We start from the raw sequence: 19,734 nt of genomic DNA on the forward strand, positions 1-19,734 counted from the left end.
TATATATATATATATATATATATATATAATAATAATAATAATAATAATAATAATATGAATTATAATATTTATATTATATGAATTAAATGGGCAGTAAGAAATTATTGGTTGCTTTGTTGCATTGATAATTGCACGATCATCATCATCATCATATATATCCAGACATTTTCAGTGGCCGAGTGTGCCACTCAATTTTGTTCACTACACTATGTCAAATTTCAGGATTTTATTTACTTTGCCAATTTTCAACATTTTTTCTTAATTTAACCAAACAACGCTTTATTACATGTATAAATAGATATGCACATTTTTTGGATGTTTCCTGTATTAAGAAAGTCTTTAAAGCGAGTTTCTGCACTATGAACTTGTATTGCCTAATCTTAAAATCGAGTTGATGATTTTCAACATCTTCTAAGAAAAGGGTCAAATATACACGGAAATTGTTACGTGCGTCACAAACAAACGTCAGAGTGTGCGCTCTAGTCCGCCCTTGAATATTGAGAGAACAAAACTTCAAATACAAATTAAGAAAATGATTAGCATAAACAAAATGAAGATTGATTACCTCTAATTACTTGGATTTAGTATTATTTATACTTGTGAACAAGATGAAATGGGCTTGGCCCTTAATTAAGTTTATTGATTAAAATCGGCTTATGTACATTTATTGAATTTCTGATTTATGAATGTTAGTAAAATTGGGCCTAGGCCCATCAATCACATTAAAAAATTTAGTATTTTACTTCCGATTTGGCCCAAAAAATGAAATTCTTTTTTATTCTATTTTCAATATATTTATTTACTTATAAATCCATTATATATTATTGACCAAAGTCTTTAGCGATTCTCACTGTTGCAGCTAAAAGCGCAGATCTAGTTAACGCGCTTTAGCAAGAACAAAAATCAGAGTTTTGGAGATCGAGAGAGAGGTATATTCTAAACGAGAATGGCTGCGGTGAGGATTGCCATCGGAAATGCGGCAACAAGGCCACTACTTTTTCGGCGTTTACCGTCAGCCGTTAATCCCACCACCCGGAATTCCAGGTTGGCATACTTCGCAGCATCGGCTTCTTTTGCCTCTTCATCACCGCCGAGAAAATTGATACTCTACTCAAAGCCCGGATGCTGTTTGTGCGATGGCCTCAAAGAAAAACTCGACGCTGCCTTTTCTCTCTCCGGCCCCAATTCCCTCGCCGATGTCCAGTTACAGGTCCCAATTTTACTTCCCCACTGTATTTTTTCTTAAAGCAATGTTCTTGATATGTGTTCGTGCACAAATTTGTTGGTACGGAAATTTGTGATTAGTGGGATAAAATGTGAAGTTTGGATTGATTTTTGCCCTAAATTTGAAATCTCCACTATTTTCTAATAGTGGATTTTAATCGGCTAATAATTTAGAAATGAATTATGACAGATAAGGGATATCACTAGTAATCCAGAGTGGGAGAAGCTTTACCAGTACGAAATACCTGTGTTGGCCAGAGTTCGAGACGATGGCACAGAGGTTCATTTTCTTTTGCTATTTCCAGTCATTGCTTATTCTCGATCTTTCTTTCATTTTTTATTTTTTTCTGTTTAATCCCTCAATGCATAATGTACTAGTTTGAAATTTAATAAGGTTGGATTGAAGATAACGTTGTCCCAATTCAATAAGTGAAAGGACTCGATCGAAAGAAATATAGGTTGCATTCCGAAACCTGATCGAAATTGCATATGATTTTCCAAACGTGGAGTTCGAACATTTGGGAGGATAGTTTGTATACTAACCACTGTGCATAGAATGTGGAGTTGTTTACTTGATATCGTTACTCCTTTTCCTGGAAATAGTGAGAATAGTTTGTCACTTATTATTCCGTTTCATTTTTTCTTGTAGGAGACGCTTCCAAGATTGTCTCCCCGCCTAGGAGTTGAGCTTGTCCAAAAGAAGATCGCATCTGCATTCGACCAATGAAATAACAATACGTACGTGATACATAGGGCTTCACTTACAACATGTTTTCATTTTCCGAGACAAAATCAATTCTTGGACATCTTTCGTATACAACAATGTTCTCAGTCTCTAATACTATGATTTGTTGATTGATGCACTAAATATGAAGAAGACCAGTAGTAATTGTTTGAATAATAGAATGGCATGAGATTCAATTGAGAAAACATAAACTACTCTGCATTTTATTCGAACCAACACCACACTGCAGCAGTTTCGTCTTATGTTGTTCAAAATCTGTAATAGTATGTTTGTGTAAGTTCTAGATAAGCTTTTTCTTGTGAAAGTATCGCCTCAAATACCACACCTGGAGAATCGCAACCACGATACAGAAACCGAGGGACATCGTTCCATACCAGTCCACTCTGTCACTTGTTCTGTTACTTTTTACAATCATACTAATTTGCCTGCACAAAATACAAATCCCATATGAATATTGTGTTTTATTACTCAATTCTGGACTAAAAAATAGGACATTTATTCAAGAATTATAAAATTAATCAAGAAACGGCGTCTGGAATATTACCTACTCATCATATTAATCATCCTATCACGGATTCCACGCACAGCAACTTCTAGCTTTCTCAACTCAAGTTCCAGACCCTACAGCCATATATCGAATGCAGTTTAGAGAGAGAGAGAGAGAGAGAGAGAGAGAGAGAGAGAGAGAGAGAGAGAGAGAGAGAGAGAGAGAGAGAGAGCATATGTATACAGACCTCGATCTTTTCCTTTTTGGCAACGGATTCCCAATCTTTAGTAGCGATTCCGGTTTTCCAGTCAATGCCGACTGTGACAGTTTTACCGGAGTGATCGTCACCATCCAATCCAAAGCAAGCTAAGTAGGTTCCGGTCTCAGTCGTTGTAAATGCAAACTCGCCATGCGTCATTTTCTCTTTGTTATACAGCTTACTTCCATATGGTGATACAACCTAACAAACATCATATATATATGCACCAATCTCATCAACATTAATTCAATAATTCTTCCCTTTAAAATTAATAAATTAAAATAATTTCTCATAACTTGATCAATTAATAGAAATTCTCAAAAAAAAAAACCTGGACGGAGATGGAGGGATTGAGGGTAGTATTCTGGTCTCTATCGCCGTAGAAGGAATAATAGTTACCCATAACTACCACGCCGCCGTTGCGTATTTCCTCTCCGACGCACTTTAACTCAGTTTTCGGCAAATCGAACCAGACACCACGCGCCGCTGGCACCACCACCGCCGCCGCTAACATCAAAGCCCATAAACGACGAGCCGCCACCTGCAATTTCATTATTAACCGAGACGCAAGGTTTGATAGAGAATGGTGATATGGTACTGATTAAGGTTTTTTTTTCTCTTTTTCGGGGCGGCTGTGAAAAATATGAATTTTTGGTGCTTCTGTAACGGCAGAACTGATGAGGAGATTTAAGGAAGGCGCGTGGTGATGTGAGAGTGGGCAGAGGTGAATGAATATTGGCGCCACGCAGTTAGAGTTTCATTCTGGCCAATAGGATTGGACGAGGTGAGGACAGGTGTCCCGGCTGGAACAAAAATGCTTCTGTTGTAGATGGAATTCCTCACGCGCTTTTATAGTCTTTTTTCTTCACTATACTGGTTTTAAAACAATTACCATTTATGTAGAGCAATAATATGTAATAATGGATTTAGCTTTATTAAATCATTTAATGTTTTTTAATTTCATATTTCACATTATATTAATGCTACAAATATTATAAAAAGAAATACAGATTTCTTATTTTTCTAATTATATAAAATATACAATTACAATAAAAGATATAAACTTTAATTATTAGAAAATAAAAAAATAGTGATTGGCGTAGTATAAAAGCATTATCTTGAATTAGGGATTTTATTTCCTTATACTCCAATCAAGCATTAAATTTAAATCCATTCACTCGTGTGTGTGTGTGTATAAGAATCACAAATCGGATAGAGATGTCTGTAATTTCTTGCTCAATTTACTAAATATTAAGTTGACTGCAATATCAAATTGTTACCATTCATACTTCAATATTAGATTGGGTAAATTACAATATATTATGGTCAAATTACGAAAAAATCCATCTTGTTTAGTTAATTACATCTACCTATCAACTATGAATTTCTTACACTTCCACTCTTATTGTGTCAAATTTAACATAATCTTCTACATTCTGTAAAATGTGCTCTAGTTTGTACTCGTTTTGTATAAAAATACAGTTTCTGATGCACCAAAACTGATATATACAAGCCAAAAAACACATCTTATGATCATCTTGCTTCAAAATGAGGAACTCGAATGAGATAAAATGGGTACAAAAGTGATAATATTACATATAATCTAGAAGATTCCACTAAATTTGAAACCTGCAAGGGTGGACGTGTAAGAAGATTTATAGTTGTGGTTTGGTTGTAATTACTCAAACAAGAGGGGGGGTTTCGTAATTTGACATACCTCAGGGGCTGGTTGTAATTTACCATATTAGATTTTTATAGAAATCGGGATATTGGGCGAGGGCCTAATATTTATAAGAGGCCGATATTGTTGAAAAACGATCGGGCCAGGGCCTAATAATTATAAGAGACCCATATTGTTTAAAAACGATCGGGCCAGGGTCTAATATTTATAAGAGGCCCATATTGTTTAAAAACGATCGGGCCAGGGCTTAATATCTAGAAGTGGACCCAAATTATAAAAAAAAAAAAAAAAAAGAAAAAAAAAAGATATCATGTATACATGTAAATACAAGATATCAACAGAGTTACGATTCTGCTTCAAATTGTACCGAACTGTACGATAATTTATAGAGAGGTGATTTACATTTACTGAACTTGTCTCCAGTTACTGTCTCTGCTCTCACTCCCATAGCTCCAGTTGATTAACCAGCCATGTCCAATCGCCACCACCTGCCACCCATCTCCGTCGTCATCCTACTCGCCGTCTTTCTCTCTCCGTCACCAACTGAATCCGTCAAAACTAACCTAGAACCTGGACCCATATCGCGATTCCGCGATTACCTAAGAATCAACACCGCTCACCCAACGCCGGACTACGCCGCCGCCGTCAATCACCTAACCGCCTTCGCCGCCACCATTCCCACACTCCAAATCCGAACCCTCTATTTCACCACCCCAGATAAACCCCTCCTCCTCATCACGTGGCCAGGTTCAAACCCTTCACTCCCTTCGGTTCTGTTCAATTCCCACCTCGACTCGGTCCCCGCCGAGCCCTCCAAGTGGCTCCACCACCCCTTCGCCGCCCACTTATCCGACGACGGCAAAATCTACGGCCGCGGCTCTCAGGACGATAAATGCATAGGTATGCAGTATCTCGAAGCCATTAAACACCTAAAAAACAATCTCGATTACACCCCCTTGAGAACCGTGCACATTTCATATGTCCCCGACGAAGAAATCGGAGGGTTTAACGGGATGGCGAAATTAGTTGAGAGCGATGAGTTTAAGGAATTAAATGTAGGGTTTGTGTTGGATGAAGGGCAGGCATCTGTTAGTGACGAATTTAGGGTTTTTTACTCGGATCGAACGCCGTGGAATTTGGTGATTAGGGCAACGGGAATGCCCGGACACGGATCGAGAATGTACGATAATAGTGCTATGGAGAATTTGATGAAGAGTATGGAAGTTATTATGAAGTTTAGGGAGAATAACTTCGATTTGGTTAAGGCTGGTTTGGCCGCTAATTCGGAGGTTATTTCGGTTAATCCTGTTTTTATGAAAGCCGGAACTGAATCCCCTACTGTGAGTCCTTTGTGTTTGTTGTTGCAAATTGTTCGATTTTTGTTTGTTTGTTTGTTTGTTCTATCTGTGATCGGTTTTTTTTTTAAATGATTAGGGGTTTGTAATGAATATGCAACCATCTGAGGTGGAAGCTGGTTTCGATGTTCGTCTACCGCCAACTGTACACCCTGATTTAATGAAGAGGAGAATTGAAGACGAATGGGCGCCGTCGTGGAGGAACATGTCTTACGAGGTTATTTGAAATTAGTTTTTTGAATTAGGTATTCGAATGAGTCGGATACTTTTACAATGCTTATGTTAGTCAGTTAGTGTCGATGATAAATTCGAAAGCTGGGGTTTATTGTACGGTTGTCTCTGCTGTTAGTCGGGAATTTGATCATGTTTTCGGATTTTGCTACTATATGTTAGGCGTTGAGTTTGTCAAACTAGTTCGAATTGTCTCTTGATTGAGCATGGCATAACGAGTAATCAGATTTTACTTCAAATTTAATTTAATTTTTTTTTATTTTTTTTTTTGTTTGGTTATTATGACAGATCACAGAAAAGGGTCCTATTTTAGACTACATGGGGCGGCCATTAATTACAGCAATTGACGATTCGAACCCATGGTGGTCTGTATTCAGACAAGGTGTTGAAGAAGGTGGTGGAAAACTTGCTAAGCCTGAGATATTACCTTCAACTACGGATGCTCGATTTATGAGACAGAAGGGAATTCCTACACTTGGTTTTTCTCCGATGAAGAATACTCCCATTTTGCTTCATGACCATAATGAGGTTTCCCTTTCTTTCTTTTTACCCCTGCGCATTCATTTGTTTCCGAGGGTGATCATCGCTAATTTTTGTGGTTTATTGGTTGCAGTTTTTGGAGACGAGTGTTTATTTAGAGGGGATTAAGGTTTACGAGCACATAATCCGATCGTTGAGTTCATTTGATGGTTTGTTGAAGATGAAATAAAGGTAGAGATGGTGCATTATTGATGTATATATAAATAATAATAATAAATATGTTGGATGGTTGAGTTGTTCTTGCAACAATTTAGTTTCATAGTTGGTACTTCAGTTGAGTTGAGATGTACTACTCTCTCTATGAATTGCTTACTTACTATGTCAAAAACATACGAGTATTTTTAGTTGCTCGTCTGCTCCATTGTTTTTCTTAAATAATAACCGATTTTTTATTTTTGGTTTTCTGTGTTTGTAAATTGTAATACCCCCTTTAACACACACACACACACACACACACACACAGAGTTTGGCCTTAATTCTTCCCCAGAAATATTAATTCTCATATACATTTTCCTGGATCTGGTTATTGTAAATGACATTGAGATTTCAAGAATGCTTACAAAATGTGATGTGTAATTACATTTGACTGTTTTCATATTCTAACTCTGTGATTCGATCCCAAAAAAAACAAGATTTCCTTGTCTGTACATATGTATATATATATATAGTCCAACAAACAACCATTAATATTCAACGTAACCCCCCTGCATTTCACTTTGCCCATCTTCTCTATCCAATTCCTTCCAACAAACCAAAAATTATTCAAAAAAAAAAAAGAAAGAAGGAGGGGTCCAAACAATATATGATAGCTGGAATATAGTGTCAAATTAAACAATAAATGGAGCTAGGTCTCACAATAATTGTGACAACGTCCTTTCAGATAAGGTACGTACGGTATGTCCTTCCCTCTTCCCTTCCCACCCACCACTTGTATTACTACCATCCATCTCCTCTTCATTTATTTCTTCTGATTTTTTCATTTCTTTCATTTTCTTTTTAATTAATAATTCATCACTGTGAACTATATTATATATTAATTATTAATTACACCGTCTCTCAATTTTGTAAACTTTCAATTTTCATCTCTCTAGTTTCATGAATATCTCATCATTCATCCAATTTGATCATCGATCCCATTAATCTTTCCAAACAAAACAGCTGATTTATGTATATATGTATATATACATAGTGAAGTTTCCTTGGAAGTCCAAGAAGCAAAGGCTCCTTATAAATTAATTCCAGAAAAAAAAAAAATTTTGGCATGTGATCAATATATATGAGTCCTTAAACAAGATTAATGATTATTATGCCACCTACCTGAGAGCATACCTAACTGTCCTTCCCACACTGATTATACTATTTATTAATCACAAATTAGAGCGCTTAATTAATTAATTTACTTAACTAGCTTGTGTTCCCATTTGTGTCTAGGAGGAAGCAGAGGTGTACGGATTGACCCGACACTATTCTTCTTCAACATGTTCCCTCCATCGATCCATCAGGACACTACTGCATTATATATGAACATGATTCCTTAATTAATTAATTATTATGACCCCTTAACTAATTTATCAACCTAATTAACAAGTTAAACTCATGGTGTAGTTATATTAAGAAATTAAAAAAATATCAAATTCAAGAATAATTTATTTTGTCCGAAACCTGCGTAATTTATTTTGTCCGAAACCTGCGTCTCATGCATGCATGTCCATTATTGTGTGTTTTATCTGTATCAGTATAATAATATAATCGATTTTTTTCCCAATAAATGCAAATAGTCATTAGACTTTCAAACCTGTTATTATTCGTTTAATTATTTATTTATTTATCATAATAGCATTTTCCTGTAATTAAAAAAAAAAGAAAAAGAAAAAGAAAGATACAGTACAATATAGAGAGAGAGATGACGAAAGATATAGGTAAGGCCCTGAAAACGCGTATTTAGAGATAGATAGATAGATGCATGACAGGGAAGCACCAGCTGTTTGTTTTTGCTGCTTAAGGTTAATTAATTACTAATTACTTACTGCATACAGTTTATTATTAATGTATTTATTTATTATATATGTGATTGTGTTTTATTGAGACAATTAATACCTACACAAACAATTAATCCTGCATGTATCATCCACGAAGCTGCGGCTTTGCTGCTTAATTATGATAGTTGATGTGAGATGTGTCCTAATATATATTTATTTAATGCGTTTTAATTACATTATTTCTTATTATATAAACATTTAATTTCATGAAAACTCTAGTTTAACATATTCTTTTTATGTAACTCATGCTACTATATTATAATAATTTCAAAATTAATAAAGTTCGAAATGGGTGACCTACTTGATGAAATAATTAATTAAGAAATGAAAAGAAAAATTACTGAAGTTGAAAATGCATGTATTATTACTACTAACCCTGTAGTTAATAGGCTAATTAATCAAGAAGCGGTCAATTCCAACTAAGAATCATTGAGGAGCAAGATAGAAAAAGTCATTGTCATATGTGAAGTAATTGACATACTTATTTTTTTCAACAACTGGTAGTACTGGAAATTATCTGTAAGCCAATATTGCAGGTTCCATATTCACAATACCATTTCCTTGACTAAATTAATTATTAACTTAATTAATAAAAAATAAAAATAAAAATTAAAAATAAAAATCCCCCTTCTAACTATAAATATCTTGACATCCCTTCTCCTCCACAACATCAACTTCCCATTGCCATTTCCTCCTTCTCAAAACATATATACACAATTTAAAAAAAAAAAAAAAAAAAAAAAAACTATTAATATTAATTACAAGAATGGTGAAGGCAGAAAAGAAGACGGCCGCGGCATTAATTGCCAATGATGCATTAATAATATCGTCGTCGTCGTCGTCATCGTCGTCAGAGTACAAAAAGAAGTACAAGGGTGTAAGAATGAGGAGCTGGGGTTCATGGGTGTCTGAAATAAGAGCACCTAATCAAAAGACAAGAATTTGGTTAGGCTCTCATTCTACACCCGAAGCTGCTGCTAGAGCTTACGATGCTGCTCTTTTTTGTCTCAAGGGTTCTTCCGCTAATTTCAATTTTCCGTTTTCCATTCGTAATTATTCCGACAACACTTCTTCAATCATGTCCCCGAAATCCATTCAAAGAGTCGCCGCTGCAGCAGCCAATACTAATACTAATACTAGTACTAATAATAATCCAACTAATTTTCTCGATGAAAATTTGAATATTTTAAGCCCACAATCAGCGTCAGCATCAGTATCAACATCAGTATCAGCATCTTCATTGAACGGTGCAGATTGGTCGCCATCACTTTCTTCGTCTTCTCCTAATCATCCCGAAGCTACCCTTCATAGTATCGAAGATGATCTTATCTCGTTAGCAACGACGACGCCTTTTGATGGTGACGATTACTCGTGGTACAACTTTGAGTCCCCAAAGTACTACACTGAAATGGTGAATGGGGTGTTCTTTGATCCACACATGATAATGGAGGATTCTTATGAAGATGCTGCTGATATTCGATTATGGAGCTTCTGCTGAAATTCATCATATATTATTTTTTTATTTTTTTTGGTCACTTATATTTATTTATTCATTGGATGATCTTCAGTTTATTATTTCTTGAAGACATTACTGATAGTGACTTGCAGTAATTAAAAAAAATATATATATATATATATATATTTAGATTGCTCTGTATTGTAGTGGAATTGAGAATTTCACATGAGAGGAACTTATTTTCTTGACTCTCATCACTGAATTCATGTATAATATATGTATTTATATTTATGTTGAATGTACTAAGTAAAAAAAAAAAATTGTTTTTTTACTGTGCTGAAAACAGACTAGGGTTTATTTTTTTGCATGAGTGGAATTAATTAATTTGGACTGTATTAATTGGATTTACCATCTCTTAACTAATTATTTAGTTAGTAAATATGTATTGCGTTTCATATATTTGATCTATATATAGAAATTGCTAAATGTAACATCTCTAATTTAACAATATGACTCAATCTTATTTTATGTTATATAGGGGCAACATTGTAATTCAATGTTATTTAACCTATGATAATCAAATTAAAAATGTAAATGATATTTGAAAATGAATGTTGATCCAATTAATAATTAAAACAATATTGCACATGGAGGTGTCCGGTTATAGAGAACCTGAGATTGCAGAGTATACCATTTGTATTTGTTCCTCCTACATTGTACTTGCCCTTTTCAGGACAAATAATATTGCCCACCGATTTATTTTTTTTACATGATTAAATTTGTTCTTTTGGACACTAGTGTAATTTAGGCCAACAAAACAAACAAAATAAAAATAAAAATAAATTAAATAAAGGGCTATTTATTTGATATTAGCACAATCTATAAGGTATGGCCTACATAAGATTCTGGGCTCTTCATGGGCACAAGTAACCCTCTCTCTTTCTTTCTAATTAGTTAATAAAAATAACATTACATCAATTAAATATAAATTTAATTATTGATTTAACATATTTATATTAAAGTGTGGGTGAGAAATAAAAGTCGAGAACATGGGATTGCAGAAGCTTGTATTAGTCTGAAGTTCATTAGGACAACATGCCATGTGGGCTTGGAGCATCAAAACATCAAAATAAAATTCATTTGTTTTCATATGTGTCACTATATTATCAAACTAAGCTTGTGGATATCACGTGTAAATCTTCTATCCTTTTTGGGGAATCCTATGTTCTCTTTAGTGTTAGTAGGATGTGAGGGTCGAAAATCGGAATAGAATTTCTGAAATTTTGATTGTTTCGTTCAAAAAGTCGATTTTGAAAAATATATTTTTTCGATTATATATAAAATAACATTTATTAGAATACAAATATGTAAGAGTTTTCGATTTCCACTCCAATTTTAATTTTCAAAAGTTCAAATCTTTTCCCCAAAACACTTACGCTTGTAATATTAATGTTATTATGTAAATCATATTCAAATGAATAAAAATATCGATTGTGGCATGTGACTTGTGGCATGAATTAATTGTATACATCCTCTCTATATCAAACAAAAAATTGAAAAAAAATATTTAAAAAATGTATATATCCTTAACTTTGATTGTGGGCTTTTTTATTTGTCTAACGACAATGACACATATGAATAAGGCCCGGAAACTTAGTAAGTAAAATAGGCCTTTTAGGGTATAATTAAACTCAAGCTAGCCTAATAAATAAAGCCCAACAAAGTATCCCTATACTACAGCCCATCTAAAATCCAATAAATAAAAGCCCAAACAAATATTTGCAGGAATTGGAAAATACAATTTAATTTTATTTTATTTTATTTAAAATGGGGTGGAAATTATTTTATTTAGAGATATCGTGTTGGTTATATTCGTGAGTGTGACATCTTCTATTTTAATATCAAAGTAAAAAAGGATGGGCACAATAAGGATTAGGTGACTTACCATCCAATAACAAGAGGTTCAATTACGACTTTCTAATAAATAATAACATACGACTAATCACTTTCTCCACAAATAATTTATTTATATTTTATGAATTGTTTACGTTTAACACATTTATCCTAATTCCTAATAATAAATCACTTTGTGGTGTTTTTTTTTTGTTATAATTATTAAAAAAAATGTTTTCTTATCTTGGTTTACTTGAGAATTATTAGTTGGACCTCTTATTCAATTTATTCCTCGTCAGATTGCATAATCCTATCTTAACTAATTTTATCTTGATAGCCAAACCAAGTTTAAGAATATAGTTCGAACTTCGAACGACTAGCAAATAGGAAAACATATATATGTTTCGTATGACTTTTCAACTCTTAAAGAGAAAAAATAATAAGAATTGTCCCATGTAAATCAATTTTCAAATAGTAGGAATCATTTGTTGAAAATAGTTTAATTTCGATAAAGTTGAATATTTAATGATCATATATATATATATATATGATAAATTGAAATTCTTCTTGCCTTTTTGCCATTGAAAAAACAGTCACCTTTACTAAAAGTACTTAAACAAATTCGGCCAAAATTCCATTTATTTGTTTGATATATTCAAACACAAACCCCACCCGAAAAAGACACATTAAAAAACACATTAAGTAGTTAATTAATAAATTAACTTTGTTGGCTCGAGAAATACTGGAAGTGTCATAATAATTGATGAGCAAATTGACATAATTAAATTATTAGGGAGAGGATCTGAATAAAATATTATTAAACAATTCACGTCATGGATAAGCTACAAACACAGCTAGGGAAGGCTGGGACGACCAAAATGATAATTGCAGAATCAATCTATTGCATTAATATTGTCCCCTCAAATAAAATAATTTTATTTTAAATTAGTATAAAAAAAAATATATTGAATTGCGTGGATAATGCTTATCCGAATACAAAGAATACAAACATTGTTTATCTTAGGTGATGTGTAATATATACGTAAGATATAATTTAAAAATCGGATATACATCTTAATACTGACTGTACATAAGGACAAGATGGTCATTTAATAACTTCAAATCTTCAAACATAATTAGTGGATTTTTTTTCTCTCAAAGAAAAAAAAAATGAAATCTTCTCAATATATATTCAAAAAAGATGAGAGAAAAATAAATAAATACATAAAGAAATGGATCTGATCGACAAGATGAGAGATTCAAGAAATAAATATAAATAAATAAATATGGGATAATGTGAGTTTGCACACCCAAAGGGTAACCAAAAGTTGCAGTCTGGTCCTATTTCAAATTTTTTAATTCCATTGATTTCAGTAACCAAGAAAATAATAAATTTTACAGACATAAGTGGAGCGAACATGCTACACGACATTACACACACACACACACACACACATAAAGTTATAATTTTTCTTTTTTAATTATGTCATAAATGTTTTTTACCGTACTGCTGCTCTGATGTTAATGATGAATACATACAGAAAATAATATAATACATACAGAAAATAATATTATATGTACAATACTTTCCATTCACTAATAGGACTACCTTTAATTTCATTTTCAAAATTTATTTTTTTATTGTTGTAAAAAGAAAATGATAATTATTGAACAATCAAGAAACGTAAAATAATAAAATTTGTGCAACCAAATATAATGAAACTTCACGTGATCATCATCAGTCAAAAGAACATGATTTATTATCTAATAATAATAAAAAATAAAAAATCCAAGTACACTTACTTTTACTAGCTAGCTTGTGTTTGAAATACATGTGGGGGGTGGTTGGATCAATTTGAAAAATTACGAGAGATTTGAATGTGGTGAGAGTGAAAAGCAGATTAGAGAAACCAACAAGAATCTAATCAACAGTATTTCAATTTGATTCCCAAAATAAATAATAAATAAATAAATTGGAAAGAAAACAAAAGCTATTTTTGCCTTTTGTAAAATAATAATACATTAAACAGAGATTGCGGATCAAGCATGCATGAACATGAAAAAAGTTGCTCAAAATATTCACCAACAAAACCCCACTACTACTCCCCACTCCACCATGTGTTTCCATATATACATACATATATTTACATATGTATACATGTGTGTGTGTGTGTAATGAAGCTTCCTGTCCGATTTTTTTTGGGATTAATCTAATTTGATGCTCATGGGGTTAATTAATTCAAGAAGAGTTTTTTTAATTACTTTTTTTTTTAAATTGAAGCTTCTTACATTAATGTTAAGAGTATGGATGAAAAAAATTAAGACATAGTGATAATGTGAAAAAATGGATGGATATATGAGAAAGCAAGTTGGTTACGTTACGTTAAATATATAGTTAGAATCTGTGAATTGAGATAGATGACAAATCTAAACAAGACACGAACCATTACATGACCCAAATTACCTGTCACAACGTGCTACATCTCTGCAATTATTCAATCATTTCTTCATAATTAATTAATTAATTAATTAACTAATATTCTTTTTTACTCCCTCTCTCTATACATATATTTTCACCTAATAATAAAATTAATCCATCAATGAATAAATTTGCACATACAATCTTGCTGGTTGTTGAAGCATATATGATGATCAATTTTTACTGACAATGAAGATAAGAATTATTGATGGTGATGCAATAAGAAGAAATGAGAATGTTGTGGAAAGACAAGATGACAATAATAATTGAGGCTCGTGCTTTTTTAAAAACCCCACCATAAAAAAACAAACACTCTCATTGAGAAATATGATCAAGCAAGTGGAATTGGAGCAAAAAGGAGCTAACTTTTTTGCATTCATCATTTCTTTTTTTCTCAAGACAGTGTATACAATATGATGGATCTATGTACAAAGTTACTGTATTGTATAGACACAAAACAAAACCTCAACATATACTCGAAAACCTCCGATGACTTCTTTTTTTGCCTATCGGGGCCCACCATTCCGTCCCTTTGGACAGAATCGAGTATTTTCTTTTCTTTTCTTTTTCAAATTTCAAATGTTAGTATCGCAAAATTTCCCATGAATCCTATTCTGAACAGCTTTGATCGCAGCAACTCTAGCGGCAGTGGCGGCCCTATTTGCAGCCGCCACCGCTTTGTTCACTTCTTCATCCACTCTTCGAAGGCGAATTGCGTTTTCTGCTGTATTTCTAGCAGCCTGCAAAATTACAAGAATTTTAAGGATTTTTTTTTTTTTTTAATAGTTACGTCCAATGATTAATGTAATGTAGTGTACCTGAACTGCTCGAAGAATAGCATCTGTAAGAGGAGGAAGAGAAATCTTTAGATTGCCATTATCCCACTCACCGAACCTCGTTTCTCCGTTTCGAAAAGTGTACATACCATAGCCTTGCTTACGCCCCTCGTGCCACGATCCTTCATAACAGTGACCATTGGCAAAGTGATACACTCCGAAACCATGAACTTTATTTCCAAAGTACTCCCCACCGTATCTATCTCCATTCCTATACATACATCAACGTACATAATTGAAACGATTAATTAATAATTTATTTAATCAAACCAATGAATTGGTTACCCAACTCATTGAATGGGTAAGACAAAGACGTTGAACCAATAAATTGTGCATTGTTCAACATAATTAATCCAAAGCTACCCTCTAATTATCATAATTAGATTGCCTACCAAAAGGACCACGTAACAACTAAACACAAAAAAATTAAAGATTGAATTTTTAGTTCAATATTTAACAAAGTCTAATTAGATAGCTACTTTTTTTAAAAAAGCATTCAACTAATCCAATCCAGTACATCTCAATTACGAAAAAACTCGTCTCTATCCCGAACGACGAAATTATACGATCTCACACCGTATCAAGATCCAGGAATTCTTTAATTTTGAAACAAATAAACATAAAAACCCAATCTTGATCTCATCCAACAAAACAATAGTAACAAGAGTAAAGAATTTAATATTTTACCTGAAATGGTAACAACCAATTCCATGTTTAACACCACATTTGAATTCCCCAATGTAACAGCTGCCATCTGCACAAGTCTGGATTCCAATACCATGGCTTTGCCCTTTGAACCATTCACCAGCAAATGTATCACCTGTGTAAAACTTATAAACACCATAGCCATGCCTTAAACCCTGCCGATACTGCCCTCTGTATTTACTCCCCCTCGCCCAACTCTCAATACCATAACCATCGTACATACCATCTACCCAATCTCCTTCATACTTGCCGTTCACAATGTAGTTGTACACCCCGCTGCCGTTGCACCTACCTTTGTGAAACTCCCCTTCGTAGAAATCGCCATTGCTGTAGAACTCCACCCCTTCTCTTACAATCTTTTTGAAACTGTGTTCTCTTTCGATCCTGTTCGAGTTTGACTCCCCGATGAACCACTGCACCGGTTTGGAGTGGCTGTTCTTGGATGTGAAGCAAGAAAGACACATTTTTTTGACGCATGATTGTTTGCAGAAGTTGAAGGTTTCGTTGATTAGGGCCTTGTTCTTCGAGACAAAGAACAGCAGACCCGCGATGAAGATTAGAGCTAAGAGTAGATTCTCCGAGGTGGACACGTCATCCCAGTACAAGAACGCGAAAAGCGTGTAAAAGGAGAAGAGGACGAATGCGAGGGCCGGTGCAGAACGCGCGGCAATTGATCGAACAGGTGGTGTGCTGAGTTTGCCGTGGGGCTTTTGCTCCTCCAGGTCTTCCGTTTCCTGATCAGATGCGATGTCGCTCACGGAAGATAAGCTGTGGATTGATGAGCGGATGGTGGGGGATGAACGGAGGAGCGAAGAGTGGGTCCTAGTAAGCTTCGCCTGCGTTTTCTGACCGTCCATTATTTCTTATTAGCGACGCCGTCAACTCCGCCGTCGTATCTTTTTTCCTCCGACTAGTGGGCCCAGCTTCTGTACCTAGAAATTATTCTCATGTGCTCAAAAGCCGGTTTCATCTCCGGTGATGAGGACTGGAAGTGTAAGTCAGAAGAAAAATACTGTGTGTTTTGTGTGTGAAAAAGGAAGCGTGGGAAGTTGTGAGGAGAGAGAGAGAGTCCCAATTTTGCAATTTTGCAGAGAAGACCGGATTAATGAGATGAGGTATATTTATATTTATATGCAGAAAAGGTGAAGTGGTGGGCCCCACACCTGTGTTTGATGGTGACCGTCGATGGAATATCTCCGGTGGATATTGGCCAGAGAGTATTGGTCGTTGGATGGAGGAATCAATATACTGACAGAAAGATATGGTCGTCCGATCTTATTCGGGGTATTTTTGCCTTTATATACCCTCTCATCTCTGCCCGGCACGTGCCAGTTACTAACTCATATTCATATATGTACTTTCTTTTTAATTAGTATTTACAAATCCTTCTTTGTTTTGGTACAGTATATAGTACCTATACAGCGGCCTATACTATACAATTGACCACCATTAATTGCCTTGCGCTAACCGGAAATTTAATCTCACATCATGTTATTAAATTATTATTATTATTATTATTATTATTATTATTATTATTATTATTATTATTATTATTATTATTATTATAATAGTTATTATATCCATTGACAATTAGCAATTTAATCCACCTTAACAATTTAAATAGGAAAAAAAAGGTAAAAACAGATAAACCCCAGATCCGATGACGTCAAGTGCAATTAGAACAAAAACTTATTGAAACAATAAATAAAAGAGAAAGTAGAGGGTATTATTATTTCTTCAAAAGCTTTTCCTTCATCCTCTCAACAGCGCTAATAAGAGTCCCTTCATCTTTGCAGAAAGTAAACCTCACAAGATTCTTCCCTTCTTCCGGATTCAAATAGAACACACTCGTCGGTATTGCCACCACCCCGACTTCCTTGATCAGATACTCGCAAAACGCCACGTCATTTTCCATCCCAAACTTTGTATGATCCACCACCACGAAGTAGGTCCCGCTCGACGGGTACACAGTGAAACCCACCGACTTCAAACCCTCCACGAGAATATTCTTTTTCGAGTTATAATCCCTCCTCAGCTCCTCATAGTAAGAATCGGGAGCTCTTAGAGCAGCTGCTGCAGCGTATTGCATCGGTGTGGAAGTAGCAAAAGTGAGGTACGAATGCGCCTGTCTCACTCCCCACGTAAGGTGTGGTGGAGCTATGGCCCACCCGATTTTCCAGCCTGTCAACGAGAATGTTTTCCCCAAAGAATTAAGTGTCACAGTCCTCTCGTACATACCTGGAAGAGAAGCGATCGAAATATGTTCCATCTCAAAAGCTAACTTGTCATAAACTTCATCGGAAAAAACCAATACGTCGTTTTCAATGCACAATGAAGCAATTTCGTCAAGTTCTTGTCTGGTGAACATTTTTCCAGTGGGGTTATGTGGAGTGTTCATCAAGATAGCACGGGTGTTTTTCGAGACAAGGGATTTCAGTTCGTCAATCGGGACAGCAAAATTTGGTGGTTTCAGTGTGACGCATTTTATATTAGCACCAGCCATTGACAGAGTAGCTTCGTAGGAATCGTAGAACGGAGCAAAGACGATGACCTCATCGCCAGGGTTTATTAAACCTAAAATGGTTGCGGCTATAGCTTCTGTGCATCCGGAGGTGACAGTAACTTCCTTCTCGGGGTCAACCGTAAGTCCACTGTCTTTCTTGAAACGGTGAGCCACAGCTGAATTCAAGTCCGGAACTCCATACCCACGAGCGTATTGGTTGTTGCCATCTCTAATAGCTTGAATAGCTGCTTCTTTTACAAAATCTGGGCCGTCGAAATTCGGAAAACCCTGTCCGAGATTAATAGCACCGTGCTTGATGGCTAGGCTACTCATTTGTGTGAAAATTGTTGTTTTGAACTTCTCCAAGCGTTTTGCAACCTGTTAAAGCAGCTCGTAATTAGAAGAAACCCTAGACATCATCCGAAAATTAACCAATTTGCAGCCGTATTCAATCTTTAAAAATTCTATGCATGGACTTTCATGGCTGCTAAATCAAACAGTGCAATGGAATCAAGTAAACACATTATTAATTAAGGGAATTAGCATCACGAGTAAATAATTTTTCTCGAAAAAATATTATGAAACTACCAATTAATTTTTAGTGTAAAAACAAATTTCTCAAACTTCCAGTACATTAATTTCCCAGATTCTGCTTAAACCAGCATCTCACCAGAAAATCTACAATCAACGAAATATTTAATCTATGGCGAAATCCCCAAAAGTACTTTTTTCCGACTCAATTGCAATCAAACAAATCAGAAAACTATATACACAAAAAAAAAAGGAAAACATAAATGGATATTGACCTGGGGAGGCTTTGGAGCGGCGATCTTCTCAGATGAACCGTCCTGAGTAGAAACAGATTGTTGCTGAGTAGTTGCGGCGGTGGATACAGGGGAAACCATGATGCCGGCGGAGGAGATCCTGGAAGCGCAGCCGATGCCGTGAATTCGAGAAATACCCAAAATTAATCCGCTGTTTTTGGAAAAATTCAAGGGTTTGAGGAAGTAGGGTCTAAGCATTTCATGGGAAGAAGAAGAAGAAGATGTCCAGGTACAATGGATTGAACTATAACGCAACGAGATTGGATGGAGCATCAGCATCAGCATCACCTACTTAATTTAACTACTCTACTCTCCTCTCTATTAGATATCGTAATCCGATTTAGGAGTTGTCAAGAAAAAACCGAATTAGGGAAAAACATCACTTTTCATTTAATATTTGTTTTTTTTTTATTTTTCAAGAAATTAAAAAACACAAGTGTGCATGTGTGTTTTATTTGATTTATATTTCAAAAAAGA

General features: G+C 34.7%; 6 protein-coding genes across 6 annotated transcripts; 3 read left to right on the forward strand and 3 right to left on the reverse strand.

The window, feature by feature from the left end:
- The first annotated feature begins 854 nt into the window (after positions 1 to 854).
- Positions 855 to 2,291, forward strand: LOC105973035 (Thioredoxin superfamily protein). The gene is made up of 3 exons (XM_012998028.2): positions 855 to 1,210; positions 1,415 to 1,504; positions 1,874 to 2,291. The coding sequence occupies exons 1-3, from the start codon at positions 947 to 949 to the stop codon at positions 1,949 to 1,951; spliced, it is 432 nt and encodes a 143-aa protein (XP_012853482.2). The 5' UTR covers positions 855 to 946; the 3' UTR covers positions 1,952 to 2,291.
- On the reverse strand, positions 2,055 to 3,373 carry LOC105973034 (transmembrane emp24 domain-containing protein p24delta3). The gene is made up of 4 exons (XM_012998027.2): positions 3,047 to 3,373; positions 2,704 to 2,916; positions 2,514 to 2,590; positions 2,055 to 2,394 (listed from the first exon to the last, which is right to left on the reverse strand). Exons 1-4 carry the CDS (start codon positions 3,266 to 3,268, stop codon positions 2,250 to 2,252), a joined length of 657 nt encoding a protein of 218 aa, XP_012853481.1. The 5' UTR covers positions 3,269 to 3,373; the 3' UTR covers positions 2,055 to 2,249.
- Positions 3,374 to 4,738: 1,365 nt separating this feature from the next.
- LOC105973033 (Peptidase M20/M25/M40 family protein) lies at positions 4,739 to 6,919 on the forward strand. Its single transcript, XM_012998026.2, has 4 exons — positions 4,739 to 5,736; positions 5,831 to 5,968; positions 6,271 to 6,510; positions 6,596 to 6,919. Exons 1-4 carry the CDS (start codon positions 4,867 to 4,869, stop codon positions 6,689 to 6,691), a joined length of 1,344 nt encoding a protein of 447 aa, XP_012853480.2. The 5' UTR covers positions 4,739 to 4,866; the 3' UTR covers positions 6,692 to 6,919.
- A 2,278-nt stretch (positions 6,920 to 9,197) lies between these two features.
- On the forward strand, positions 9,198 to 10,192 carry LOC105972915 (Integrase-type DNA-binding superfamily protein). Its single transcript, XM_012997892.2, has one exon. The coding sequence runs from the start codon at positions 9,328 to 9,330 to the stop codon at positions 10,057 to 10,059; it is 732 nt and encodes a 243-aa protein (XP_012853346.2). The 5' UTR covers positions 9,198 to 9,327; the 3' UTR covers positions 10,060 to 10,192.
- Positions 10,193 to 14,734: 4,542 nt separating this feature from the next.
- LOC105973084 (uncharacterized) lies at positions 14,735 to 17,030 on the reverse strand. The gene is made up of 3 exons (XM_012998091.2): positions 15,913 to 17,030; positions 15,208 to 15,436; positions 14,735 to 15,129 (listed from the first exon to the last, which is right to left on the reverse strand). Exons 1-3 carry the CDS (start codon positions 16,785 to 16,787, stop codon positions 14,965 to 14,967), a joined length of 1,269 nt encoding a protein of 422 aa, XP_012853545.2. The 5' UTR covers positions 16,788 to 17,030; the 3' UTR covers positions 14,735 to 14,964.
- A 497-nt stretch (positions 17,031 to 17,527) lies between these two features.
- LOC105973012 (Pyridoxal phosphate (PLP)-dependent transferases superfamily protein) lies at positions 17,528 to 19,691 on the reverse strand. Its single transcript, XM_012998003.2, has 2 exons — positions 19,240 to 19,691; positions 17,528 to 18,811 (listed from the first exon to the last, which is right to left on the reverse strand). Exons 1-2 carry the CDS (start codon positions 19,540 to 19,542, stop codon positions 17,660 to 17,662), a joined length of 1,455 nt encoding a protein of 484 aa, XP_012853457.2. The 5' UTR covers positions 19,543 to 19,691; the 3' UTR covers positions 17,528 to 17,659.
- Between the last annotated feature and the right edge of the window lie 43 nt (positions 19,692 to 19,734).

This window comes from Erythranthe guttata, chromosome 14 (assembly GCF_056151865.1).
Source record: "Erythranthe guttata isolate IM_541 chromosome 14, IM_541, whole genome shotgun sequence".
Classification (NCBI taxonomy): domain Eukaryota; kingdom Viridiplantae; phylum Streptophyta; class Magnoliopsida; order Lamiales; family Phrymaceae; genus Erythranthe; species Erythranthe guttata.

Coding starts and splice junctions, on each gene's coding strand:
- LOC105973034 (XM_012998027.2), bottom strand. CDS start 3,268: ATGAAATTGCAGGTGGCGGCTCGTCGTTTATGGGCTTTGATGTTAGCG. Junction 2,591..2,703: donor CCAAAAAGGAAAAGATCGAG/GTCTGTATACAT, acceptor ATATGGCTGTAG/GGTCTGGAACTTGAGTTGAG. Junction 2,395..2,513: donor ATGATTAATATGATGAGTAG/GTAATATTCCAG, acceptor TATTTTGTGCAG/GCAAATTAGTATGATTGTAA.
- LOC105973033 (XM_012998026.2), top strand. CDS start 4,867: ATGTCCAATCGCCACCACCTGCCACCCATCTCCGTCGTCATCCTACTC. Junction 5,737..5,830: donor CCGGAACTGAATCCCCTACT/GTGAGTCCTTTG, acceptor TTAAATGATTAG/GGGTTTGTAATGAATATGCA. Junction 6,511..6,595: donor TGCTTCATGACCATAATGAG/GTTTCCCTTTCT, acceptor TATTGGTTGCAG/TTTTTGGAGACGAGTGTTTA.
- LOC105973084 (XM_012998091.2), bottom strand. CDS start 16,787: ATGGACGGTCAGAAAACGCAGGCGAAGCTTACTAGGACCCACTCTTCG. Junction 15,437..15,912: donor ATTGGTTGTTACCATTTCAG/GTAAAATATTAA, acceptor ATGTATGTATAG/GAATGGAGATAGATACGGTG. Junction 15,130..15,207: donor CTATTCTTCGAGCAGTTCAG/GTACACTACATT, acceptor GTAATTTTGCAG/GCTGCTAGAAATACAGCAGA.
- LOC105972915 (XM_012997892.2), top strand. CDS start 9,328: ATGGTGAAGGCAGAAAAGAAGACGGCCGCGGCATTAATTGCCAATGAT.
- LOC105973035 (XM_012998028.2), top strand. CDS start 947: ATGGCTGCGGTGAGGATTGCCATCGGAAATGCGGCAACAAGGCCACTA. Junction 1,211..1,414: donor TCGCCGATGTCCAGTTACAG/GTCCCAATTTTA, acceptor GAATTATGACAG/ATAAGGGATATCACTAGTAA. Junction 1,505..1,873: donor TTCGAGACGATGGCACAGAG/GTTCATTTTCTT, acceptor TTTTTCTTGTAG/GAGACGCTTCCAAGATTGTC.
- LOC105973012 (XM_012998003.2), bottom strand. CDS start 19,542: ATGCTGATGCTGATGCTCCATCCAATCTCGTTGCGTTATAGTTCAATC. Junction 18,812..19,239: donor CCGCTCCAAAGCCTCCCCAG/GTCAATATCCAT, acceptor CTGCTTTAACAG/GTTGCAAAACGCTTGGAGAA.